We start from the raw sequence: 23744 nt of genomic DNA, 5'->3' as shown, positions 1-23744 counted from the left end.
ATTGTTCATATTATTTCAAATTTTAGTAAACATCATTTTAATAGCTATATATTATTCCATTCTAGAAATGTGCTATAATTAATAATTCCTGATTTTGAACATAAAAATCTCATTGTTAACTTTTAAAATATACATTGTATATAAGCTTCTTATGTATTATTTACTATATCTTCGGTATAAATTTCCAGAAGTGAAATTACTGGGCCAAAGAGTATGAATATTAAAAGCTTTTTATATTTGTTGCTAAATTTCCTGTCCAGAAGTATGTTGCCAGTTTATATTCCCAACTTCAGGCATATGACAGCCCCTGTTTCTCCATAACCTTGTTAGCATCGGGCATGTTTTATAATTTTCCCAGCTTTAATGGCAAACATTTGCATCATCTTAATTGCACTTTTTATTTTTAAGCGTGAATTTGAACATTTTTTGTAAGAACTAACTCTTAAAAATAGAAAAAGATAATCTTCTGACCTCTTTGTGACTCATGAAACCCTCTCTAATCTTCCAGGAAGAATTGGTAAAACCCAGAAGGGAGACCAAAATGACAGAATATGGGCTCCCACTTAGAGTTCCCTCAGTCAAATAATTAAGCTACTGACTTCATAAAGCATGGATTCCTTTATAAGTCATCATATGTTGTCACTTCAATTAAAGTCCCCTGTGGCTTCTCTTTACTTTAACTTAAACTTTTCCTTTCCTTCTTTTCTCAGCCTGAAGTCATTGGGTCTGCATCACTACCTTTGAGAGCTGTCATTCAATCTGAGCTGCTTTCTTTCAGTGACCAGCTTGCAGTGCAACAGGAAAATGGTCAGACTCCACTTGGCCCCCTCAAGGTATGTAGATACACATTCAGGTAGTCAGGTATTTATGGAGCATGTGTTACTGGCTGGCCGTGAGATTATAGCAGTGAACAAGAAAATCAGCATCTTTGCTCTTGCAGCTTATATTAAAACAGGACAACAAAAGTGCTAGGAAGGGGGCTTCCCTGGTGGCTCTGTGGTTGGGAATCCGCCTGTCAATGCAGGGGACAAGGGTTCAAGCCCTGGTCCCAGAGGATCCCACAAGCTGTGGAGCAACTAGGCCCGTGTGCCACAGCTGCTGAGCCTGCGCTCTAGAGCCCGTGAACCACAACTGCTGAGCCTGCGTGCCATGGCTACTGAGGCCCATGCACATAGAGCCCGTGCTCCGCAACAAGAGAAGCCACCGTAATGAGAGGCCTGAGCACCGTAACAAGGAGTAGCCCCCATTTGCCGCAACTGGAGAGAGCCCACACACAGCGATGAAGACCCAGTGCAGCCAAAAATAAAATTAAATAAATAAATTTATTTCACGTGTATAATTTTAAAAAAAACTGCTGCAAAGGAACTAAATGATACAATGTGACAGTAAGTACCTGGGAGGAAGTAGGAGATGGGAAGGTGTCTCTAAGGAGGTGACATTTAAGGTGAGATTTGAAGAATGAGAGGAAGAGGCCACCAAGTAAAAAGCACAGGAAAGATCGTTCCAGAGAAAAGAATGGCACATGCAAAGGCCCTAAAGTGAGAATGGGCTTCACTTCATCAAGGGGCAGAATGTTGCCACAGGATAGTGAGCCAAAAGGGAGATTGGACAGGCAAGCAGGAGCCATGTCGCTCAGAGCTTTGTAGGTCAGAGTAAAGGGTTTAGCTTTTATCCTAAGAGCCAAGAAAGGACATTGAAGCATCGAAGTGACATCTGGTTTACATTTTAAAAGATTACTGGGTAGAGAATATTGTAGGGTGCAGGAGGGAAAATGTTGCGTTCATCCAGAAAAGAAATGATTGATAGTTTGTACTAGAGTAGTGGCAGTGAACAAGGAGAGAAGTGGCTGAGTTTGTGTGTGGTGGGATGAATGCTATGTGTAATTCATCGGAGAGAGGGTTCTGTCCTTTATTCAGAAGCATCATTTTCTTAGGTGGAAGAATTTTTTGTTTTTTAGAGCTTGCCCTAATCATTTTCTTTTAATTGAAGTATAGTTGATGTACAATATTATATAAGTTACAGGTGTACAATACAGTGATTCACAATTTTTAAACATTATCTCCATTTATAGTTATAAAATATTGGCTATATTCCCTGTGTTGTACAGTGTATCTTTGTTGCATATTTTATACATAATAGTTTATATCTCTTAATCTGCTACTTCTGTATTGCTCCTTCCCAATTCCCTCTCCCCACTGGTAACCACTAAGTAGTTCTGTATATCTGTGAGTCTGTTTCTTTTTTGGTACATTCACTAGTTTGTTTTATTTTTAGAGTCCATGTATAAGTGATACAGCATTTGTCTTTCTCTGTCTGACTTGTTTCACTTAGCATAATACCTGTAAGTCCATCCATGTTGTTGCAAATGGCAAAACTTTTATTCTTTTTTATGACTGAATAGTATTGCATTGTATATGTACAATGTCATCTTTATTCATTCATCTGTTGATGGACACTTAGGTTTCTTCCGTATCTTGGCAGTTGTAAATAATGCTGGTATCATTGGGGTGCATATATCTTTTTGAATTAGTGTTTTTGTTTCTTTCATATATATACCCAGGAGTGGAATTGCTCATTCATATGGTAGTTCTATTTTTAGTTTTTTGGGAAACCTCCATACTGTTTTTCACAGTGACTGCACCAATTTACATTCCCGTTAGGTGGAAGAATTTGAATGTGTGGCTTCACTATAGCTTTGTCCTGTTGTACTGGCGAGCTTTTGAAATCATCACAGCCATACATAAAACATTTCCATGACTCCTCATCACCCAGAGGATAAAATACAGGGCATACCATATGACCCCACCTGACCACTGCAGCTTACTCTGTTCCAGCTTCCCTACCAATAGCCATGTCAAACTATGTAAAGAATTGCTAAAGTATTGTGCTGGGTTATGCATCCATGCTTTTGTTCTTGATTTTCATGCTGCTTCCTCTTCTTGGAAGCCCTCTCTGCCCTCTTCCTGGCCTTCTTAGTAATAGATACCATTTAATTTTAAAGACTTGTTTGACTACCATTGCAAAAAATTAACATCACATTATTCTTCCACTACCAAAGTTTTATTTTTTGCTTTCCTAGTTCATTCTAGACTGCAAGGTTTATAATCAGAAAGGGGTAATAAATAGAGTTGGTGGAGTAGAAATTGTTTCTGTCCTGGCTTTGTTGAGAGAAGCACTGTTCTAAATAGATTGCTGTCTATATTCAATAGAGCAAAAGAACTTTGCTGTGGGTTTTAAATAAAAGGAGCTGCAAGTCCCCTTTATCTCTAGTAATTCAGCCTCGTAATAGTGACCACTTTCATTCTTCATCATTTATCCCACATCCTTTTTTACTTTTTAACATTTTAAACTTTTAAAAATAACTTCAAACTTAAAGAAAAATTGCAAAAATAGTACAAAGAACTCATATACCCTTTACCTGGACTCAGCAATTATTTGTCGTATTTGCTTTATAATTATCTACCTCTTCTGTCTCTTTCTCTCTCTCTTTTTGTCCCCCTCCCCACTCTCTCTCTATACACATACACACACAATTTCTTTCTGAACTATTTGAGAATATGTTACAGACATTAAGCCTCTTTCTCCCTAATTTCTTGTGTGTATTTTCTAAGAACAAAGGCAACATTGTACATAATGCTGTACAGTTATAAAGATCAATTTAACAGCAATAGTATATTCTGTCTGTAGTCCATACTCAGATTTCACCAACTATGCCAATACTTCCCTTTGTAGCATTTTTTTTCCAGTCCAGGATCATGCATTGCGTTTATTTATTTATTTTAATGGATTAAATTTATTTTATTACCTTTATGCATATGATATGTGATAGAGCTAAAGATCATAGGGTAGGGCTTCCCTGGTGGCGCAGTGGTTGAGAGTCCGCCTGCCGATACAGGGGACATGGGTTTGTGCCCCGGTCCAGGAAGATCACACCTGCCACGGAGCGGCTGAGCCCGTGAGCCATGGCCACTGAGCCTGTGCGTCTGGATCCTGTGCTCCACTACGGGAGAGGTCACAACAGTGAGAGGCCCGTGTACCGCAAAAAAAAAAAAAAAAAAGAAAGATCACAGGGTAGCTAATTCTGAAGAAGGGATGAACCTTTAAACAATTAATTAACCTCAGTTTACATAATGGTCTTATTATTTGCATAGCTAATGGTAGGGTTTGATTATAGGCCATTAACAGTCATTAATAAGTGAAAGTGTGTCAGAAATACTACACGGGTTTGTATCTTAGACTCAAGAAGCAAACACCCATTGCATTTAAATGTCATCTCTCTCTAATCTCCTTTAGCCTAGAACAGTTCTGCCGCCCTTCTTTGTCTTTTAGTACTTTGATATTTTTGAAAAGTATGGCCAGTTACTTTGTAGAATGTCCTCCATTTGGGGTTTATCTGAATCACTTATTACTATGATATTTGAAAGAATATGATTTCTAACTTCACCATTAACTCCATCATTCCCTGTGCATTTATTAATTGGCATTCTACTACATTAGAAGAGTTGTCCCTTCTCCCTTGCTTATTTATATTGGTATGGACTCATGGATTCTTATGTTATTCAAAAGGTTATAATCCACTAGTAGTAGTATTCATTTTGAAACTCAGCTTGTCCTGGATTTGTCCAGAGGGAGCCCCTTCAACTGGATTCTGTGTCCTTTAAATATGTCTCCATTCTCTTCTGAGCACTTACTTATTTATGGCACAAGATGATGTTTTAGGCTCATCTTGTATTATTAATAAATCATCTGCCTAACTTTTCTTAGTCCTGGTAAGGTGATGTATGTGCAGTCTATTAGTGTTCCTACTATTGTGGTATTTGAGGATGAATTAATTTATATCCTAACAATCTGATGCTGCTCCTAGCTCCAAAATTCTGTTTCTGATTCTAGAAAATATTCCTATTAACTCTCTTCCTTTTATGTTCTATAGGTAACTGTGGAGCTTGTTACAGATAACAAGGATTTCGCTGATGTCAATACAAAGTTAAGTAGCAACACCCAACATAGCCCACTTTGTGCTCTTACAAGTCCAGATAAGACACTGCCAGAACCTAGTCAACATGTTACCTGTACCAAAAATCCACAGAACCTCAATCAAATTCATGAAGAAACTGTAAAGAAAACACAGAATTTGCTGCTCCCCATCCCAAAGTCACCAAGCCCTGTTGTACCAAGTCCTTCAACCTTCACGGCTGTGCCAGCCTCTCATGATTTGATAAATCAGATAAATGTGTCAACAAAAGAAAGTGCTTTGCTGTTGCATGTGCTACTGATGGTGCCAGATGGGAAAGATTTCATTACTGGAGAATCTGAGAAACAACCATCATGCAATGTTTATTTAAATTGCAAGCTCTTCAGCACGGAAGAAGTCACCAGATCTGTCATTGCATGGGGCACAACAAAACCAGTCTTTAACTTTTCTCAGGTAACTTTGTACATGTCTTAACATTCCATATGCATTAAGGATGAAGGCAGGAGTTGGGGAGGGGACAGAAGTATGTTTCCCAAATCATAATTCCATTGTAAAAAACAACGAGAATTTTCAGACTGGAGGTGCTTTTATAATTATCTGGTATGCAGATCCAATCCCACTATTGTATGGGAAGAGGAAAAGACGTTGCCAACATTTTAAAACTTTTTGTGTGTCTATTTCTTTCTATTCTATCTCAGTTGATATGGTTTCCCACTGTTTCTTTTGCCTGAATTCTGAGTTCTGTTCCTTTCTGCTTCCTCTAGGGCTTTGATCAGTTGAACTTCCTTCTTTCGTTTCTGTTTCTCCAATCTCTCCTTCTTTATTTTATTTATTTATTTTTCCTCACTCTCATTTATTCCTCCACTGATTTCAGTACTCATCTTACTTGATTTCTCAGTAGAATTTGATGCTATCGCTTAAATTGTTTCCTTTCTTGACTTTCGTAACTCTCTCCTCTTATTTTCTTCCTGACTCAAGAACTGTTTTTTTTTTCAGTCATTGGGCCAGTAGGAAAACTTGGAAAAGAGTCGTGATCCCAGTACTTCTTCCTCTCTCCTACTTTTAAATATTAGTGTTCCTATTCATTACTCTATCCTTGGCATTCTTCCAAACCAACCCTCTTTTCCCCATGGTCGCCACATCTACTCCCATAGCTTCAGTTGTGTGAAGGTGACTTCGAAATCCACACTTCTTTCAGGCCAGGCATTTCGTGTAGTTTCAGATCTCTGTGTCTAACTGCCTGTTGGTCATCACCACCTGGATATCTCAAAAACACTTTCCTCTTGGCACCTAACACATCACCTGGCAAATTGCAGGTATCCAATAAAGATGTGTAAATGGAAGAAGAAATTCAGATGTATTCAAATCTGAATTTATTATTCCCTCCAAATCTGTTCCTCCTCCTCCTGTCTGCCCTAATTCATATTACAATTTACTCAGAAACCCAAGCAGAACCTAAAAGTTGTCCTTGAGTCTTTCTTACATAAAGATTCACCAAATCCAGTAGATGTTGCAAACTTAATTATCTCTGGAATAAATTCTCTTATCTCCACTCCATTGCCACTGCTTTCATTCAGACCCTTACTCTCATTCCACCTAGCCTTCAGACTGTCCTGTTTCTTGTCTCTCCCTGTCCATTTCTTCCTCTGTGCACCAACAGGAATGATCTTTCTAAAACACTAACCTGAATATTTTACTCTCCTGCTGAAAGCCTTTCGGTGATTACCCGTAGCCTTCAGGATAGAATCTAAGTTTGGGCTGCAAGACCCTTTAAGACTACCTATACTTCTCCAGTCTCGACTCAGGCCACTCTTCACACTAGATAGTCCAGCTGTGCTCAGCTACTTGCATTTCCTGAATATCCTCTTTTCCTACCTGTGTCCCAGAAGCCCTATCTATATGAGTTTTGTCCTCAGAGAATTCATGCCATTTTGTATTTGGCCTTTATGTGTTTGTCTCTAACACAAGACTGTGGCTTTAGACTGAGGATAACAGAGTGGGTTTTGTTTTGACATCTTCAGCTCCTAGCACTGTGCTTGGCACACAGATAGGCTTTAGTAAATGCTTGTTGAATAAAAGTATAAATTAATACTTTGTCTCAGATGTGGAGTTTTGTTTTGTTTTTTTTTCTGGCTGTTCCTCTCCCCAGGTGATTCCTGTCTCTCTGTCTTCCAAATGCCTGGAAAGGCTTAAGAACAATGTGATGGTAATTGAAACTTGGAACAAGGTGCGGAGCCCAGGACAGGACAAGCTGCTCGGGCTGGTGAAACTCCCCCTCCATCAGTTTTACATGTCATTCAAGTAAATAGGACCTTTTGAAGTATTCTTTTTTTACATCTTTAACTTTGTATGAACCGAAGAGGAATATTTGTGGTTTGCAAACATGAACAACCCAATAATTCCTTGGAGGACTTTTCTCAATTTCACCACAGTTGCTACTCTTTCTCCTATGTTATAGCAGTATTACAGATACTGCTTTCCATGTTTTAGGCCCTAAGCTAAGAACCTTACATACATCAAGTCATTTTAATCCCCACAACAGTCCTTCATGAGGCAGATAAATTTTATTTCCCCTATTTTACACATGAGTTAACAGAGGCACAGGGAAGTTAAATAACTTGTCATATATATTGTAAGTAGTGGAACCAGGGTTAGAACCCAGAGAGTCTGGCTCTGTAGTCCACTCTCCTCACCAAGAAACTCAACTGCCAAGTTATCACCTCAAATACTGTTGGTGTATCTCTCTGGCACAAACTTCAGTTAGTATTGTTCACATCAGCCATTTGCAAGATTTCTGTACTGTGCATTGTTTCTTAGACCTTCAGATTTGATTGCTGTACCTCACTTATCACTACTCAAAACCTAGATGGGGTATTGATTTATCTGAAGATTATTTCTATCCTCAGTACAGACTGTTCATTTTTTTGTTTCAAGATAGTGATTTTTAATTATTTTAGAGCTGACCTCTTTCAGCCTTCTCATGGTTCTGTGTTTTAAATGCTGTATTTTACATTTTGCAAAGAGCACTGTTGTGGGCACTGTCTATAGAAATGGCTCACTGTCATGTGAGCCTTTCTATAACCCCAGGAAGTATTGTCATTATCTCCATTATACAAATGAGGAAACTTATTTAACTTGGAGATGACAGCCTCTCTGGCTTTGTTTTCATGATCTGTAAAATGAGGGTGATGACAGATCTCCCGTCTCCCTCTTGGAGCAGTTGTGAGGATCCAGTGAGAAAATAAATGGGTAAGCCTTCAGTGAACAGTTAAGTACTTATATGATGGTAACATTGGGAAGCCTGCTTAGGCTAAGGAGTGCTGCTGGAATCATGGATGTCATTGTCAGCTGTAAGCTTTTGGCTTTTTCCCCTTTTTTTGTTGTGGTATTAGTTTGGTCTGGTATTCCCCTTTCCTTCTCATTTCCTTAGACCCCATTCATTGCCGAGAGAGCATAAAGTGATAATAGCTATCAATTACTAAGCACTTACCATGTTGGTATTTTATATTTGTTATCTCAGTTTAGTCCTAACAACAGCCCTTTGATGGAAGTTTTATTACCTACATTTTACAGATGTGGAAACAGACTTTTAAAACTTATATTGATTACTTAGAGTCACAGAGCAAGTAAGAGGCAGATCTGAGATTCAGCATGGTGTAATGAAGAGCATTTGGACTTTTTTCTCATTTGTGAATAGTGGATAGTAGCAACATTTGCTGTGTTAGAAGGATTATAGAAACATTGTAAAGTGCTTACCACATAGTAAGTACTCAGTAAATGGCCGATATTATTTGTAATATTACTCAAATCTTATCTGCCAGACTCTAAAATCTATACTTTTTCTAGCTGAGCACACTGCCTACCTCTAAAATAATGCTATTCAGCAAGCCTTGGGGCCATGATGGTACAGAGATAAGTTAGACACATTCCCCCCGCCTGTCAAATTGCTGAGTTTGGAACTTACCTGCCTGGTCATTTTTATTTGATGGATTATGGATAGAATCATATATTTTTTTGAACCACAATTACTTTTCTAGTTTTTTTTTAAATTTTTTTTGAGGAATTGGTATACTGTTTTCTTTGTGTTTTTTTGTTTTTATTTATTTTTGGCTGTGTTGGGTCTTCGTTGCTGCACACGGGCTTTCTCTAGTTGCGGCGAGCGGGGGCTACTTTTCGTAGCGGTGCGCATGCTTCTTATTGCAGAAGCTTCTCTTGTTGTGGAGCACGGGTTCTAGGTGCGCGGGCTTCAGTAGTTGTGGCTCGCAGGCTCTAGAGCACAGGCTCAGTAGTTGTGGCGCATGGGCTGAGTTGCTCCACGGCATATGGGATCTTCCCGGACCAGGGCTCGAACCCGTGTCCCCTGCATTGGCAGGCAGATTCTTAACCACTGTGCCACCAGGGAAGTCCCTGTAGATCCATTTTAACAAACTGAGAAAACAAGCCAAGTAAGAAATGAAGCAACTCTATGACATGTTTGATGACTGTTACTTACTCGTGCACAATTTCTCTCCCTTTAGAGATCCCAAGATTTCTCGCCTGCTGCTTGATGCTCAGTATCCAGTTGTTGCTGTTGACAGCTACATGCCTGTGATTGATGTGTTCTCAGGCCACCAAAATGGGAGTCTTCGAGTCTTTTTAGCTATGGGTTCTTCAGATCAGATAATAGCACTGCAAAGATTAAAGAATGAAGAAGGAACACTTCCTCCCTTCAACCCCAGGCCAGCCCATCTCCTGGACCAGCCACCTGTAGCATCTGTTGCTATGGTAGTGACTAAACACTTGATTGTTTACAAAAAACATAATCTTATTTTAAGGCTTAAAAGGTGATGTTTTGATACATGCATATGCTGTGAAATGATTATCACAATCAAGCTAATTAACATATCCACTATTTTATCTGGTTACCTTTTGTGTGTGTTTGATGAGGACACTTAAGATCTACTCTCTTAGCAAATTTCAAGCACCGTAATCTCATTTTATCTTGCGTGTTTTAATGAAACCATTGCCCCAAATTCTTATTTCAATAGTGAAAGGCTTAACAAAAGAACATGCTTGCACTTCAATGCTTGCTGTAGCGCAAAAGAATCATTGGTATTTTTCTTTCTTTGTTTAAATGGATACCTGTGTCCCTCTGAGCTCCTTAAATTTATAAAGAAAATGTAATTGGACAACCAGATCTTAATCCTCTAATTTACTAAATTACCTTTTTAAAAAAATTGAAGTGAACCTAAATCTGCTCTAAAAAAATAGTCTTAATGAAAAAAAAAGAAAAGGTAATCTGGGGGAAAAAATGGGGATGGAGATGAAGAGTGATCCCAAATGTAAACCAGCAAAGTATTCTGTTTCTTGACCAAATCCATGTTGGAAAGTTAAAGTGAAGTTCCTTGCTTTTCTACTAATAACTTAAAAGTTATTTGTTCTGTACAGTGCTGTTCAGTTGAGAAAGCACATTGATATACTTTATCATGTTTATTCCCCTAACAACTACATGAGGCAGGTCATTGTCATTCTCTTTTTTAGGTGATGAAACAGAATCAGAGAGGTTATGTTACTCATCCAGGGTCACACAGCTAAGAATGGGAGAATTGGTGTTCAGACACAGGTCTTCTGACTCTAAGTCCACTGTATCATGTCCTCCTCTATCTTACATTTGATGTCTTTATTAGTATAGCCAAGTCTCAGTGTCCACACCATTTAAGTATGTTATGTTTTTTAATCTGAATGACAAATTTGATGTCTCTAACAGAGAAAGAACTATTAAGAAAATACCTATTAGTAGGTTATTGGTTTTTGTTTTTGTTTTGTTATTGTTTATTTGTTATGAACTCTAAACTTTTTCTATTATATATTTATCATATTAGTAGTAGAAGTGCCTTCAGTAACAGTATATTCACTACCTCCCCATTAATAAACAGTCTCAGTGTTATTCCTAACTTCATTAGAAATAATAATTAAGGACTTCCCTGGCGGTCCAGTGGTTAAGACTCCACGCTCCCAGTGCAGGGGGCACGGGTTCGATCTCTGGTCAGGGAAGATCCACATGCCATGTGGCACGGCCAAAAATAATAATAATAAATGAAAACTTGTTTCAAATATGTGTTCTTTATCCTATTAAGGAAATAGCCTTCTGTTTTTAGTGTACGAAGAATCAGGAACATCTGATTAAATTTTATCAAATGCCTTTTTAGCCTTTATTGAGAGTCACTTTTTTTCCTTCCTCTATTAATGCACTCTATTACATTTATGGGTTTCCTAATATTGACCCAGTCTCACAGCCTAGAGTAAGTCCTGCCTGATCTGATTACAGTGAACAGTTGTGAGATTTATACACAATGAAAATTAAGTATCTGTTCTAGTATCAGCCAGTTATGCTTATTTCTTCATCTATTCTCAGACTTCATAGAGAAGCATGAATACTCTATACAAATTACTCTTTAAAGCTCCCCAGTATCTCTGTTTCATTTAATAGGCAGGGGACCAAGGAAATGGATTGATGGAGCACCACTTTGAACTCCTTATAGACAAGATTAAAGGGCTCGCCCCTCTTCAGGCAACAGTCTGGGGAGAAGCAGATTGTTATGTCCAGTACTACTTTCCAGTTCAAGACTCACAACCCAGTGTGCTGAAAGGACCTGAGTTCCTTGAAAATGGTAGGTTTGGGAGATTAGGCTTTCTCATTCTTGTGTGGCTCTTTTATTGAATATGCTTAGGAATTTTTTTTCCTGAGTCAGTTTTATGTTCCTCAGTATTTCCAGCCTTACCTGGGCAGTACAGGAGATAGCCTGAGTTTTTACTTTTCTTAAATTGTTTTTTAATTTAATTTTGATTTGATTTCAAAGTTATGGAAAAGTTACAAAAATAGTACAAAGAACTTCTGTATACCCTTTACCTAGGTCCATCAGTTATTTACACTTTGTCTCATTTTGTATCATTTACATGCCTACTCACTCTTATCATCTATTAACATACAGTTGATTCTCATTATCCACTGTAGTTATATTCTATAAAGTCATCAAGAGCACTGAATTAAGAGAATACCAAACCATTGCTCCTGGGGGAAATACGTACATATACATGTCTCACATAGATCATAATCTTAAATCCTAAAACAATTCATCCTCATAGATTCTATTTTCTTTATTTTACGGAAGAGAAAACAAGGTTCAGAGTGTTAATGGCTGAGGCCGCCCCACTAACAAGTGCCAAGGTTGGCATTCAAACACTGTCCAACTGGCCACAGAGCCAGAGCCCCTGCACTACATTGCACTGTCCCTTGCCATCCCATCCTCTGGTCATCTCTGAGAGCTAAAACAAGAAGACAGAGTGTCACCTTGTTTGATCTCAGCTGGGAATGAGCAAGTTGGGTGACTCAAATTGTCTGCTATTCTGAGCATGTCCTTGAATAACCGTGAAAGTGCTGCCAGTATTGGTTTTGAGGTTCAAATAATGGACTTGTATCCGGGATATATTGATATAAAGAACTCTTACAAATCAGTAATGAAAAGACAACCCAATTTAAAAATGGGCAAAGGATCTGAATGGACACTTCTCTAAAGATATACAAATGGTCAATAAGTACATGAAAAGATGCTTAACATCATTGGTCATTTGGGGGATAAAGATCAAAACCACCACAAGATACCACTTCACACTCACTGAGATGGCTATAATTTTTTTTAAAACAGACTAGGGCTTCCCTGGTGGCGCAGTGGTTCAGAGTCCGCCTGCCGATGCAGGGGACGTGGGTTCGTGCCTCGGTCCGGGAAGGTCTCAGATGCTGCGGAGCGGCTGGGCCCGTGAGCCATGGCCACTGAGCCTGCGCATCCGGAGCCTGTGCTCTGCAACGGGAGAGGCCACAGCAGTGAGAGGCCCGTGTACCGCAAAAATAAAATAAAATAAAAAGACTAATAAGGGTTGGTAAGGAAGTGAAGAAGTTGGAACTCTTACACATTGTCTACCAACAAAGGAATCTCTTCTGTATTACCATGGCATCTCACGGGACCAGAGCTGCTAGGGAAATGGACCTTGGTAGGAGTAATACAGTCAGAAGATACAGATTCCGGTTCCAGGTCTGTGACCTACTAGCTCTAAGACCTTTGGGTTGACTATGTAACATCAAGGTATCATATCCTCATCTGTGTAGTAGGAGAAATAATACCTGCTTTGTTTTCTTTACAGGAGTATTGTGAGGATAAAATTGAACAATACTGAATATTAACATACTGTAAAACTACATATAAAACACTTCTTTTATTTATTTATTTATTTAGGCTGTGTCAGGTCTTAGCTGCGGCTTGCGGGATCTTTCGTTGCGGTATGTGGGCTTCTCTCTAGTTGTGGTCTGCAGGTTCCAGGGCGTGCAGGCTCTGTAGTTGCGGCACGTGGGCTCTAGTTGTGGTGCGTGGGCTCAATAGTTGGCAGTGCGCGGGCTTAGTTGCCCCACGGCATGTGGGATCTTAGTTCCCCAACCAGGGATCGAACCCACGTCCTCTGCATTGGAAGGTGGATTCTTAACCACTGGACCACCAGGGAAGTCCCTGTAAAACACTAAGTGATGTGTTGGATTATTCTGAACTGCTTTTCTTTTCCAAAGGATTCACTCTGAAGCCTTTCAGATCTGCAACCACACTCTGCATTCCAGACCCCATCTTTAATAGTGAGCACCGTCACTCTCTCCTGTTGCCAGCTGAAATTCCAGTGCAAAGGCTCCTACTCAGTGCCTTCTCTGCACACGGGCTTGTACCTGGAGGTGGAGTCCAGTTTGAAATCTGGTGCAGGTACAGTGTGGAGAACCCATGCCTGTGCCTAGGAAGGAAGTGCACAGTCACAGAGCATCCTTCCCTTAATTAGCCTAGGTTGCTTATAAGCAAGCAAAGAGCCCCCTTCTGCCCTGTTTAATATTATTTAGGTTTGATAATGACTCTTGTCCAGATTTTACTGAAATCTGTTCAGTTATTAGGCTCTTGGGAGCAGTTGTATCTCATACTTCTAACCACTACTTACATTTGGAAGAGAAGTTTTAGTTTTATCTCCTACTGTCACTTAAATGTATCAGTCACCTTTTTTCTGCTTCTCTTTCTGCCTTATATAGTTCAGGCCCTCACTATATCATGCCTAAATTATTGTAATACCCTCTTAACTGGTCTCCCCACTTCTAGAATCGTTTCTTGTAATCTGTTCTTCCCACCACCAGAAGAGTGGCCTTTGTAAAATATAATTCCACTCATGGCACAGACTTCGGCAGATTTCCAGGAAAGATAATGGCATGAATACAGATGTTTAACCTTTCCCTTTGCATCCTCACCCCCAAGAAACCAATTAAAGTAATTTTAATGTGAGGAGGAAATAGAGTAGGTACTAACAGATCCTCATCACCCCTTCAAATTTGAGGGGCATGGGCCTGAAGCCATAGAAGAGATTGGAACTGCCCTGCTTAGAACCACTTGTGCTGCAGGATGGATGCTTTCAGGAGTGGCAACTCCCAAAGGGCCAAGCCAGATGCAGATTCCTCAAACAGAAAACCTGTGAGAAGCTGGGCTTTGTCTTGAAGACAGGGTATAATTTATGGGGTTCTTCCTCCAAGTAATGGGCAGTAAATCCAGCCAGACACAACCACAGCTGTATACCAGAAATACAGAACAATCAGGTACCAAAGATAACTAGATACTGAAAGCTGATCCCTGGGGCAGAGTGAATCATTCATCCACCTTATTCTTTCAACTGACAGCTTGTGCTTTTGTGGCTTACAGGTACTATTATCCTAATGTGAGAGACCAGATGGTCGCCAAAGGAACCTTGCCATTATCGAGGATCTGTGCCATTGTAACCATGCAGCACCGTGAGGATGTGGGAATACAGACCTTTAATCTCCCTTTAACCCCCAGGCTTGAGAATAGGAATGAACTAAGGAACCAATCATCAGGTAATTGAAGACTAGTTTATCTTTCCCTAGCATATATAAATATCCCTTTTCTCTCGTAAATTAGTGATTCTTTACATTTTGTAGTACTTACCCTTTTAAGAATCTGATAAAAACTATGAGACACCTTCTCTTAGAAAAAGAGTGTAGAATATACACTGCAAATTTTGTATATAATTTTAGAAAATTCATAGTTATGTAGACTATATAAATGTTGCTTGTCTCATCTCACCTTTAACTTCAGCAAGCATTTGATAAGCCCTCATGGCATAAAACCTAAGTCTTATATAGGTGTACTCAGAGAATTATTATTCCAAGGCAACATGATGTAGGATTGGAAGAATATAGTCAGCATGAACTGGGAATTTACTGTGAGGGAGGAAGAAGTCTGGATTTAAAGTTAGAAGGGATTAGTTAGAATTTAGAGTTTTCAATTATATCCTAATGGTTCCAGCTGGATGACCCACCCTCCAGATACATCATGAATAACTAGAATTAGCCTTCTAAATCAAGTTACTGTTCATTCTTACCAGAGAGTATCTGCCCGTACAAAAGGTTTTATCTTGCTATGATTAAGATTGAGTTGTTCCTCCTGACCCTCGCTGATCAGCTTGTTCTGTTGTTCCTTAAAGCTTTCCCTGAAATGTGATAGAATTTTTATAAAAGGATGGCATGCAAAGGTGTTTAAGGTGGTGGCAGTAGGAGGGTGACAGAAATATATGAGTGCAAAAACCTTTTAAAGGTTTAAAAAAGAAGAAAGGTTAGAGTCCATCTCAATTCTATAAAAATAACTGGGATTAAGTTCTGCCTCTGATAGTTAATGTGATTTTGGCAAGCAGTTGAATCTCTGAGCCATAGTTTCTTGGATATAAAGTGAAAATAGTGACATCTGTTCTGCTTTATTAATCCTAAAGTACAATAATATAATGTGATCCTGACCACAGACAGATTGTTTCACTGCTAAGGCCCCATATTGTTCATTAGGATTATAGTGTTTATCCTCTTCCTTCCTTCCTGACTAGACTTGGGGTTTGGTAGAACAGAGATTATTCCAACCAACCTTCTTTTCATTTTTCCTTTTGCCCTCATTCTTTAGGTTTACTGGATGTGGGCCTAAGGTACAGGTGTACTCCAAGGACAGCAGAGGGAGTTGTTGCAGCCCGAGCCGTCTGCATCTCAGTCCAGATTATCAGAGCCTGTGGTTTGCAAGCAGCAGCCAAGTAAGTTCACCTTAGAAAAGCAATTCTCAAAGCAAACCTTTCTCCACTGCAGTCCACATGATATGTGATGCCCAAATAATGTAAAACTTTCTTGCATACAATTTCCAGTTTATTAAACACAACTCTACTCTTTTTCTCTTAAGAAAGCATGTAGGAATGTAAGTGAATAAATCACTTGCAAATTTTGCTGTTTTAACTGTTATTAGCAATTTAGTTCCTTGACCTTGTCCAGCGATTTTATCCTCTACCCTACTTACCCTCTTATTCCCAAGGTCAGACCCTATGCCCACCAACCATGCCAGGACCAGTCACCACTACACCTCCTCAATAGTCTCTCATGTTCAGTCTCTGAGTACCAACTCCTATTTTTCTGGCTTATTCCCCTTTAGTCTGTTCTCAATACAGAAGCCAGTGATCTTATGAAAACTTAAATCAGGTCTTGACACACATCTACTTAAAACCCACCAATGCCTTTCCATCTCATTCAGAGTAAAAGCCAGAGTCTTTAAAATGGCTGTAAGACCCCACATGATCTGACCCCGTTATCTTTATGACCTCCTCTCTTCCTGGTAGTTGCTGCTCTACTCACTCCACCCCAGGCACTGGCTTCCTTGTTACTTCTGAACACACCATGCTCTTTTTCCCCTCAAGGCCTTTGTCTTGCTATTTTCTCTGCCCGAAACACTGTTTCTATGTATAAACAGCATGGCCCTCTCTTCCCTCCTTCAGGTCTTCACTCATTCTTCTCTCTAATTTGGACGTTCTTCCTCCTTTTGTCCTCTAAACAAGCTTCTGTTTTCTTCAAGACTTTGCAGCCTTCCTCTGTCTCTCCTACATGTAGAGAGAATTGATGCTTTGTCCTTTGTCTCTTAGCACCTTGGTTGCAGCACATATCACTCTGTTTCAATTATTTGCATACATGAGTTTTCCTCACCTAGGCTGTGAGTTCCTATAGACACAGGTACTGCCTGAACTCCTCTTTGTCCCTGCCACCACATAGCATAGTTCCAGCACGTATCAGGTGCCCAGTAAGGAGAACTAGATCACAATCCTGAGGCAGACTAGCTCACTTTGGACATGAATTCAAGAAAGAGGCAAGTGCTCCTTAACTTCAGATTATTTACCTTTAACTTCATAGTCGCTAAATAACTAATGGGATTATTTCCGTGTGAGATCTGACACTGAAGTAGCTGGTAAAATGTTCAGTCTAATTAATATTTTTCCTCACTAAATTCTCCAAATAGACTTTTCTAATAATTGCTTGAGAACATCTTAGTGTTAATGAGATGCCAGGGCAGTTTTTTAATCATATTTTCCCATATATTCAAACTCTTGATGGTTTCTCATTGTCAGTAGCAGTGGTCTCCTAATTTAATTTTATATTCCTATTAATAAAAAAAATAAAAATTTAGCATACTCTCTAAATATGTGTATACTTATTCATGTATAAGTCATCTTCATGTACTACTACACTAGTATATACACTATAAAATATGCCAGAGAGTAGTAAAACTTTAATATATGAGATAACAACTCTAGAAGTTTTAATAATTTTTTCCTATGCTTAAATAGTTTACCCTATGAACCCCCTAGATTGTACTCACTCCACTTTAGGGTGGTGGTCAACAACAGGATAAGGTCCAACCTGCTTGCTCAACGTGGCATTTAAGACCCTTCAAAATATCTTAATCTGAGTCTTGAAAGAAGAGTAGGAGTTAATCATAATGCCCAAGAAAGCTGAAGACTATTCTGGTCAAAGAGAAGAACATGTGCAAAGGCCATGGAGGCATGAAACTTGTGTATAATGGAGTACCTGTTCTGGGTAAGACCCAGCCCAGGTCAGAATTCCGAAACATGGTGTTAAATTAACTACTATTTAATTGACAGAGAAGAACTTGGCATTTCGATACTCAGTAGACCTCAGAGAGACTGCGTAATGGATAAGAAACTTAGTTGCTTTTCTCTCTGGGAACTCACAGGGAAAGGCAGATTAGATGGCAGGCAGTTTTTTGTAAGTCCCGCATTGGGTCTGTGTTGCGCTTTTAAGAAAAAAGGGCAAGAAGCCAGACCAGTACAATGGAGTGTCCTTGTAGTATCACTCTAGTAGGCAGATGAATATTGTCTCCCTCATATACACGTACACTGTAATATCGAGATTACTAAGAAAACACATAGTGACATTGCCAGAAGCCTAAACAGGAAACACATGGTTGGTTAGTGTTCTTGGTGGCCTTGTGGAAACGGTGATGTTTTCTAGGCAGTCAAGCTGATTTCTGATATTACCTCCTTCTCATTCCCACCCTTCTCCCCTACAGGGCTTTGGCTGAGCAGGAACCTGCTCTGCAGTTTAGTGCCACAGTCGGGGTCAATGCCTTTGTTACCACTCATCTGTCCTTCCTGCCCAAGGGAGAACAGCGCCAAACGCACCCTGTGGCCTGTTCCTTCTGCCCTGAGTTCTCCCATCACAGTGAATTCTCATGTAACTTGGTAACTCAGCACTGCAGTGGAGAAGCCTGTTTCCTGGCAGAGTTGTTGGAGTTTGCAGAAGTTACTTTTGCTATTTATCATGAAGATACCAAGTCAGGTGAGCACCAAATGACTCACAATTAAAATTAAAAAGGGCTCTGTTTTGAATGGTATAGCACTTCCTAGGAGATACATGCTGAAGTGTTTAGGGGTGAGGAGTCATATTTGCAACTTACTTCTGAAGGGTATAGCAGAAATATGTAGAATACGTATTGAGTGTTTGAGAGAATGTAGAGAGAGATAAAGCAAATGTGTCAAGATGTTAGTGGGTGAATCTAGGTGAAGGGTATATAGGAGTTCATTGTAGTATTCTTTTAACTTTTCTGTATGTCTGAATTTTTCAAAATTTAAGTGTGTGCATACACATACTTAATGATTTAATTAAAATGATCTAGAGGGCATTCAAGTTTTGACTGGAGCAAGATGATCTCTAATGCATCTTCCAACACTGAAATTCACTGAGTGTAAGTGGAGGATTATATGGCTCTATTGTAATACAAGCCCTTTGGTCAGTAGACCATTAAAATAATTTATCTTTCTTTGTTTGATTAAACAGCCAGTGATATAACCAGTATCCGCTCATTCAAAGATTATCTGCTTGGAGTAGTAAAGATTCCAACAAAAGATCTGCTGATCAAGAGATCTGGTAGGGATCCTGGATTATCACTTTCTAATTCTACCCTTTCCCATTCACTTCCCTGCAAGAGATCTTCTTGTCTGGCTCTCTTGCAAGATATGCAAAAAAAAAAATAAAAATAAAAAACCCCTTAACACATGCTTCTGAATTCTCCCAAATACCTCAAAGGTTTTCCCAAAAACATTTTAAGTCCTTTCCTAATCATTTCAAAGGCCTTCTAATAAAGCAAAGAAGCTCAAAACATTGTACTGTCATCTTACTCCAGGAAAGATAATGATGATGATACTACTTATAATAAATATGGCAATACCCATTGCATTATATAGCACTTTGTAAAATATTTTCTCAGATCTTTTTTGAGCTTCATGGTAACTCTTACTGATGGGGATACAGGATTATCTTTTTCTTTTTTTTTTTTGCGGTACGCGGGCCTCTCACCGCTGTGGCCTCTCCCGTTGCGGAGCACAGGCTCCGGACGCGCAGGCTCAGCGGCCATGGCTTACGGGCCCAGCCGCTCCGCGGCATGTGGGATCTTTCTGGACCAGGGATCAAACCCGTGTCCCCTGCATCGGCAGGCGGACTCTCAACCACTGCGCCACCAGGGAAGCCACAGGATTATCTTCATTTGACAGATGAGAAAACTTAGGCTTACAGAGGTTAAGTGATTTGTCAACCACACAGCCAGGTAGTAGAGTACTAGAAATCAAATCCAAATTTGCCCATTCTTTTTCACTATACCCTCCTCTCTCACTGAAGAAGGAATAAGGGTATGAGGTAAAGACCCAAAAGAAGGCACAACCACCAGGCAGTAGTCTGGAAATATTGGTCCCGTCCTACATTTTACTAGCTTAGTGACCTTGACAGAGTGACCTTGACCTCTCTGAGCCCCACTTACCTTAACAGATGGAGACTGTTAATGCTGACAAGTCTACGAGGTAGGAATCAATGAAATAGGATATATAAAGTACCTGACAAATAGTAGGCACTCAGTAAATGTTAGTTTTCCTTCTCTTGCCCATCTTCCTCCCTAGGATTGTATAATCTAGTTTCCAAAATTTTATCACACATCTCCCAAATTTCATTGTGAATTGAAGTTTGAGCAACACTCAATAAACAGGTACTATGTGCCTGCCAGAGAGAAGTCTCTACAACTTGATATAGGGTTCAAATCTCATTTCTGTCACTAACTGTTTGTGATCTAGAACAAGTCACTTCATCTCTCAGATCCATAGTTTCCTCATCTCTAAAAATGGAAATAATAAGATCTTTGCAAGATTATCGAAGCATTCAATGAAATTATACATGTGAAAGATCTTTGCACAGGACTGGGCACATAGGACACCTCAGTTTCCTTCCTTCTGAAACTTACTACAGAGTTTGTCAGAGAATAGGCACCATCTGAGAAATACCACCTTCACAAATTAAATTTAACCCCTTGGAAATAAACCTTTTAGACAGTTTGGAATGTAGCATTGGTCTTTATATTCAGAGTTATTCTAAAGTGAACATTGTGTTTTGTTTCTTCCTGCCAGTAATCTCAATTACAGAATCACAGAGCAAGAGGAATAATCTAATCCACTTACATGCTGAAGTGATGTGAATTTTTTTATGTATTTGTATTTGTACATTTTTCTGGGGATAACTTTCATTAGAGCCAAAGGGGTCTGTGACCAAATAATGTTAAGAAGCACTAGGTTGTGAGGAAATTAATACCCAACTGATGAGAAATTACTAAAGCCAAAGCCATAGGTTCTTAGACCGACCAAGTCAAATGGAGTCATAGAGATCAACCTCCTCATTTCAGTGTCTTCATTTTATAAATGAAAACTTGGAAGGCCCAAAAAAATTAAATGCCTTTTCCAAAACTCATAACACCTTAAGTGGCCTTTGGCAAATTAATCTCAATAAGTCTGAATCTTCCCATCTATAATTTTTTTGTGTGTGTGTGGTATGCGGGCCTCTCACTGTTGTGGCCTCTCCAGTTGCGGAGCACAGGCTCCGGACACGCAGGCTCAGCGGCCATAGCTCACGGGCCCAGCCACTCCGCGGCATGTGGGGTCTTCCCCGACCGGGGCATGAACCCGTGTCCCTTGCATCGGCAGGGGGACTCTCAACCACTGCGCCACCAGGGAAGCCCCCATCTATAATTTTAATTAATACAAAACCTTTCTCAGAAAATTGCTGTGAATATTATACCAATCCACAATCTGTTTTACGTAATTATGAAATCCAAAAAGCTCAGAAAGTCAAAAGTTTTTTATTAACTCATTAGGCAGCCAAACCTGACCTCAACTGACATGAGACTATTTAGTCTTTATTTTCTGACTTAGGCCACTGCCTGATTATATAGCTTTATTGGAACACATTGTGCCCATTCACTTACATATTTTCTGTGTCCACTTTCTCACTACAACAACATAGCTGAATAGTTGCAACAGAGACCATATGGCCCCAAAGCCTAAAATACTTACTATCTGGCCTTTTACAGAATAAGTTTATCAACCCCTGACCTATGTGACCACTGACTAGTACATAATATTCAGTTTATGTACCACAGTATCTTTCTAAAATCTGAAAATTTTTAAATTCAGAAACAAATCTGACCCTAAGGGTTCTAGATAAGATATTGTGAACCGGAACTTCCCTGGTGGCGCAGTGGTTAAGAATCCGCCTGCCAATGCAGGGGACACGGGTTCGAGCCCTGGTCTGGGAAGATCCCACATGCTGCGGAGCAACTAAGCCTGCGAGCCACAACTACTGAGCCTGCATGCCACAACTACTGAAGCCCGTGTGCCTAGAGCCTGTGCTTCGCAACAAGAGAAGCCACTGCAATGAGAAGCCCATGTACACCAACGAAGAGTAGCCCCCGGTCACCGCAACTAGAGAAAACCCACATGCAGCAAGGAAGACCCAATGCAGCCAAAAATAAATAAATAAATAAATAAATAAATAAATAAGTAAAATTTAAAGGAAAAAAAAAGATATTGTGAACCTATAATAGGTGGTCTGTAGACTTTAAAGCCAGCTAGGCCTGGGTTCAAATCCTGGCTCTACTACCTGGTAGCTATAACGACTTGGGCAGGCCTCTTCCATTTCCTCATCTGCAAAATAGGGATTATTATCCCATTTAATCCTCAGAACTTCACAGGGTTATTAAGAGAATTAAATGAAGTAATATATATAAAGCATAAGAGAATTTCTGACACATAATAGATGCTCAGTAACAAGTAACTAATATTTTAAATTGTTATTTTGAAATCTAGTGCCTGGTCCTTGGTATGTGTTCACTAAGTGGCAATTCCCTTGGTGAAAGACCCGGGGCTAGACCCCAGATCTCCTGACCTTGTCCCATGCCTTCTCCATTGTACTCATAGTACCATAATAATATTTCACATTTTTTATTTTCTTTCAAAGCTCTTCCAAAATCATTATCTCATTTGACAATTATAATAATGTTGTCTGGTAGGCAAGATCAGCACTATTTTTCCCATTTGTCAGGTAAGGAAATAGGACTGAGAGAAATTAATGGCTTACCCAGACTGAACCACTAGTTTTGGGCTGAGCCAAGAAGAAAATGCAGGTCTTCCAGCTCCAAGCCTTTGTTCTTCCACCTGATCTCATTGTCTTTCAGTGGTCAGATGAAACAAACTTCAATGCATTGTGGGTATATGTTTTCTCTTCTGTCTTGGGCCAGGGTGATAGTGGCTATGGGGTGGAAAGTGGCTAAGTCTTTTTACTTTTAAAACAATAATTGAAGAATCTTCCTTTTCTTTCCTAAGGGATCACAGGATGGTATCCTATCATTTTACCAGAAGAGGGGGCCCTGCCTCACGGCTTGGAGCTCATGCAGAAGATTGTGGGTGGTCTGGAGCTTTCCATTTCCTTCACCCATCCTGGAGACAGAGAGCGGGTGTTGGAAGCTGCTGAGCTATTGGGCTGGAGCTTTGAGAATAATCTGAAGGATTTTGTCAAGATGGATGAAGAGGAGCCAGCCACTGTTACCATCTCCACGCCGAGGCTCTGGCTGCCTATCCATTGCGTGCTGCTTGCTGGCCAGAAGCACATTCATAAGAATACATATTGCTACCTCCGCTACAAGCTGTACGATCATGAAGGCTTTTGGACCCCTCTCAAGAAGCCTAAGGAATCTGCAAACAAAAAGCAGGTCATGGTTACTTTCAAGGCATCCAAAAGAGCAGAAGTCTCTAGGAGCCCATCACTGCTTTGGTACTTCAGAGAGGAGAGGTTAGAGATCCAAGTTTGGCGGGCTTATGGCAATGACAGTGTGGAGAGGCCCCATCAGACAGACAGCTGGATTGGCTCAGCCTATGTGGACCTGGCCAGACTTGGGGAGAGGTCAGCAAGGACACTAACTGTCAGTGGTAAGTGAGGAACCAGCCTTAGCACTTGTGGTTTGAGCAACTGCTGCTCCATGACAAGCACTGTGTGAGACACCCTCTCAGACATTAT

General features: G+C 39.9%; 1 protein-coding gene across 1 annotated transcript in view; it reads left to right on the top strand.

Moving 5' to 3' along the window:
- The window catches only part of C2CD3 (C2 domain containing 3 centriole elongation regulator), a 128636-nt gene that overhangs the window by 53472 nt on the left and 51420 nt on the right, over window positions 1–23744 (top strand). The window contains exons 13-23 of the mRNA XM_060159983.1: window positions 711–833; window positions 4931–5425; window positions 7122–7273; window positions 9490–9736; window positions 11442–11622; window positions 13566–13749; window positions 14722–14894; window positions 15988–16111; window positions 18427–18695; window positions 19194–19283; window positions 23054–23656. Coding sequence (XP_060015966.1) covers window positions 711–833; window positions 4931–5425; window positions 7122–7273; window positions 9490–9736; window positions 11442–11622; window positions 13566–13749; window positions 14722–14894; window positions 15988–16111; window positions 18427–18695; window positions 19194–19283; window positions 23054–23656 — 2641 coding nt within the window. The remainder of the gene's footprint in view (window positions 1–710; window positions 834–4930; window positions 5426–7121; window positions 7274–9489; window positions 9737–11441; window positions 11623–13565; window positions 13750–14721; window positions 14895–15987; window positions 16112–18426; window positions 18696–19193; window positions 19284–23053; window positions 23657–23744) is intronic.

This window comes from Lagenorhynchus albirostris, chromosome 9, assembly GCF_949774975.1.
Source record: "Lagenorhynchus albirostris chromosome 9, mLagAlb1.1, whole genome shotgun sequence".
NCBI lineage: Eukaryota > Metazoa > Chordata > Mammalia > Artiodactyla > Delphinidae > Lagenorhynchus > Lagenorhynchus albirostris.
Note: the sequence above shows the minus strand (reverse complement) of the source record. Positions and strands in the feature narration are given on the sequence as shown.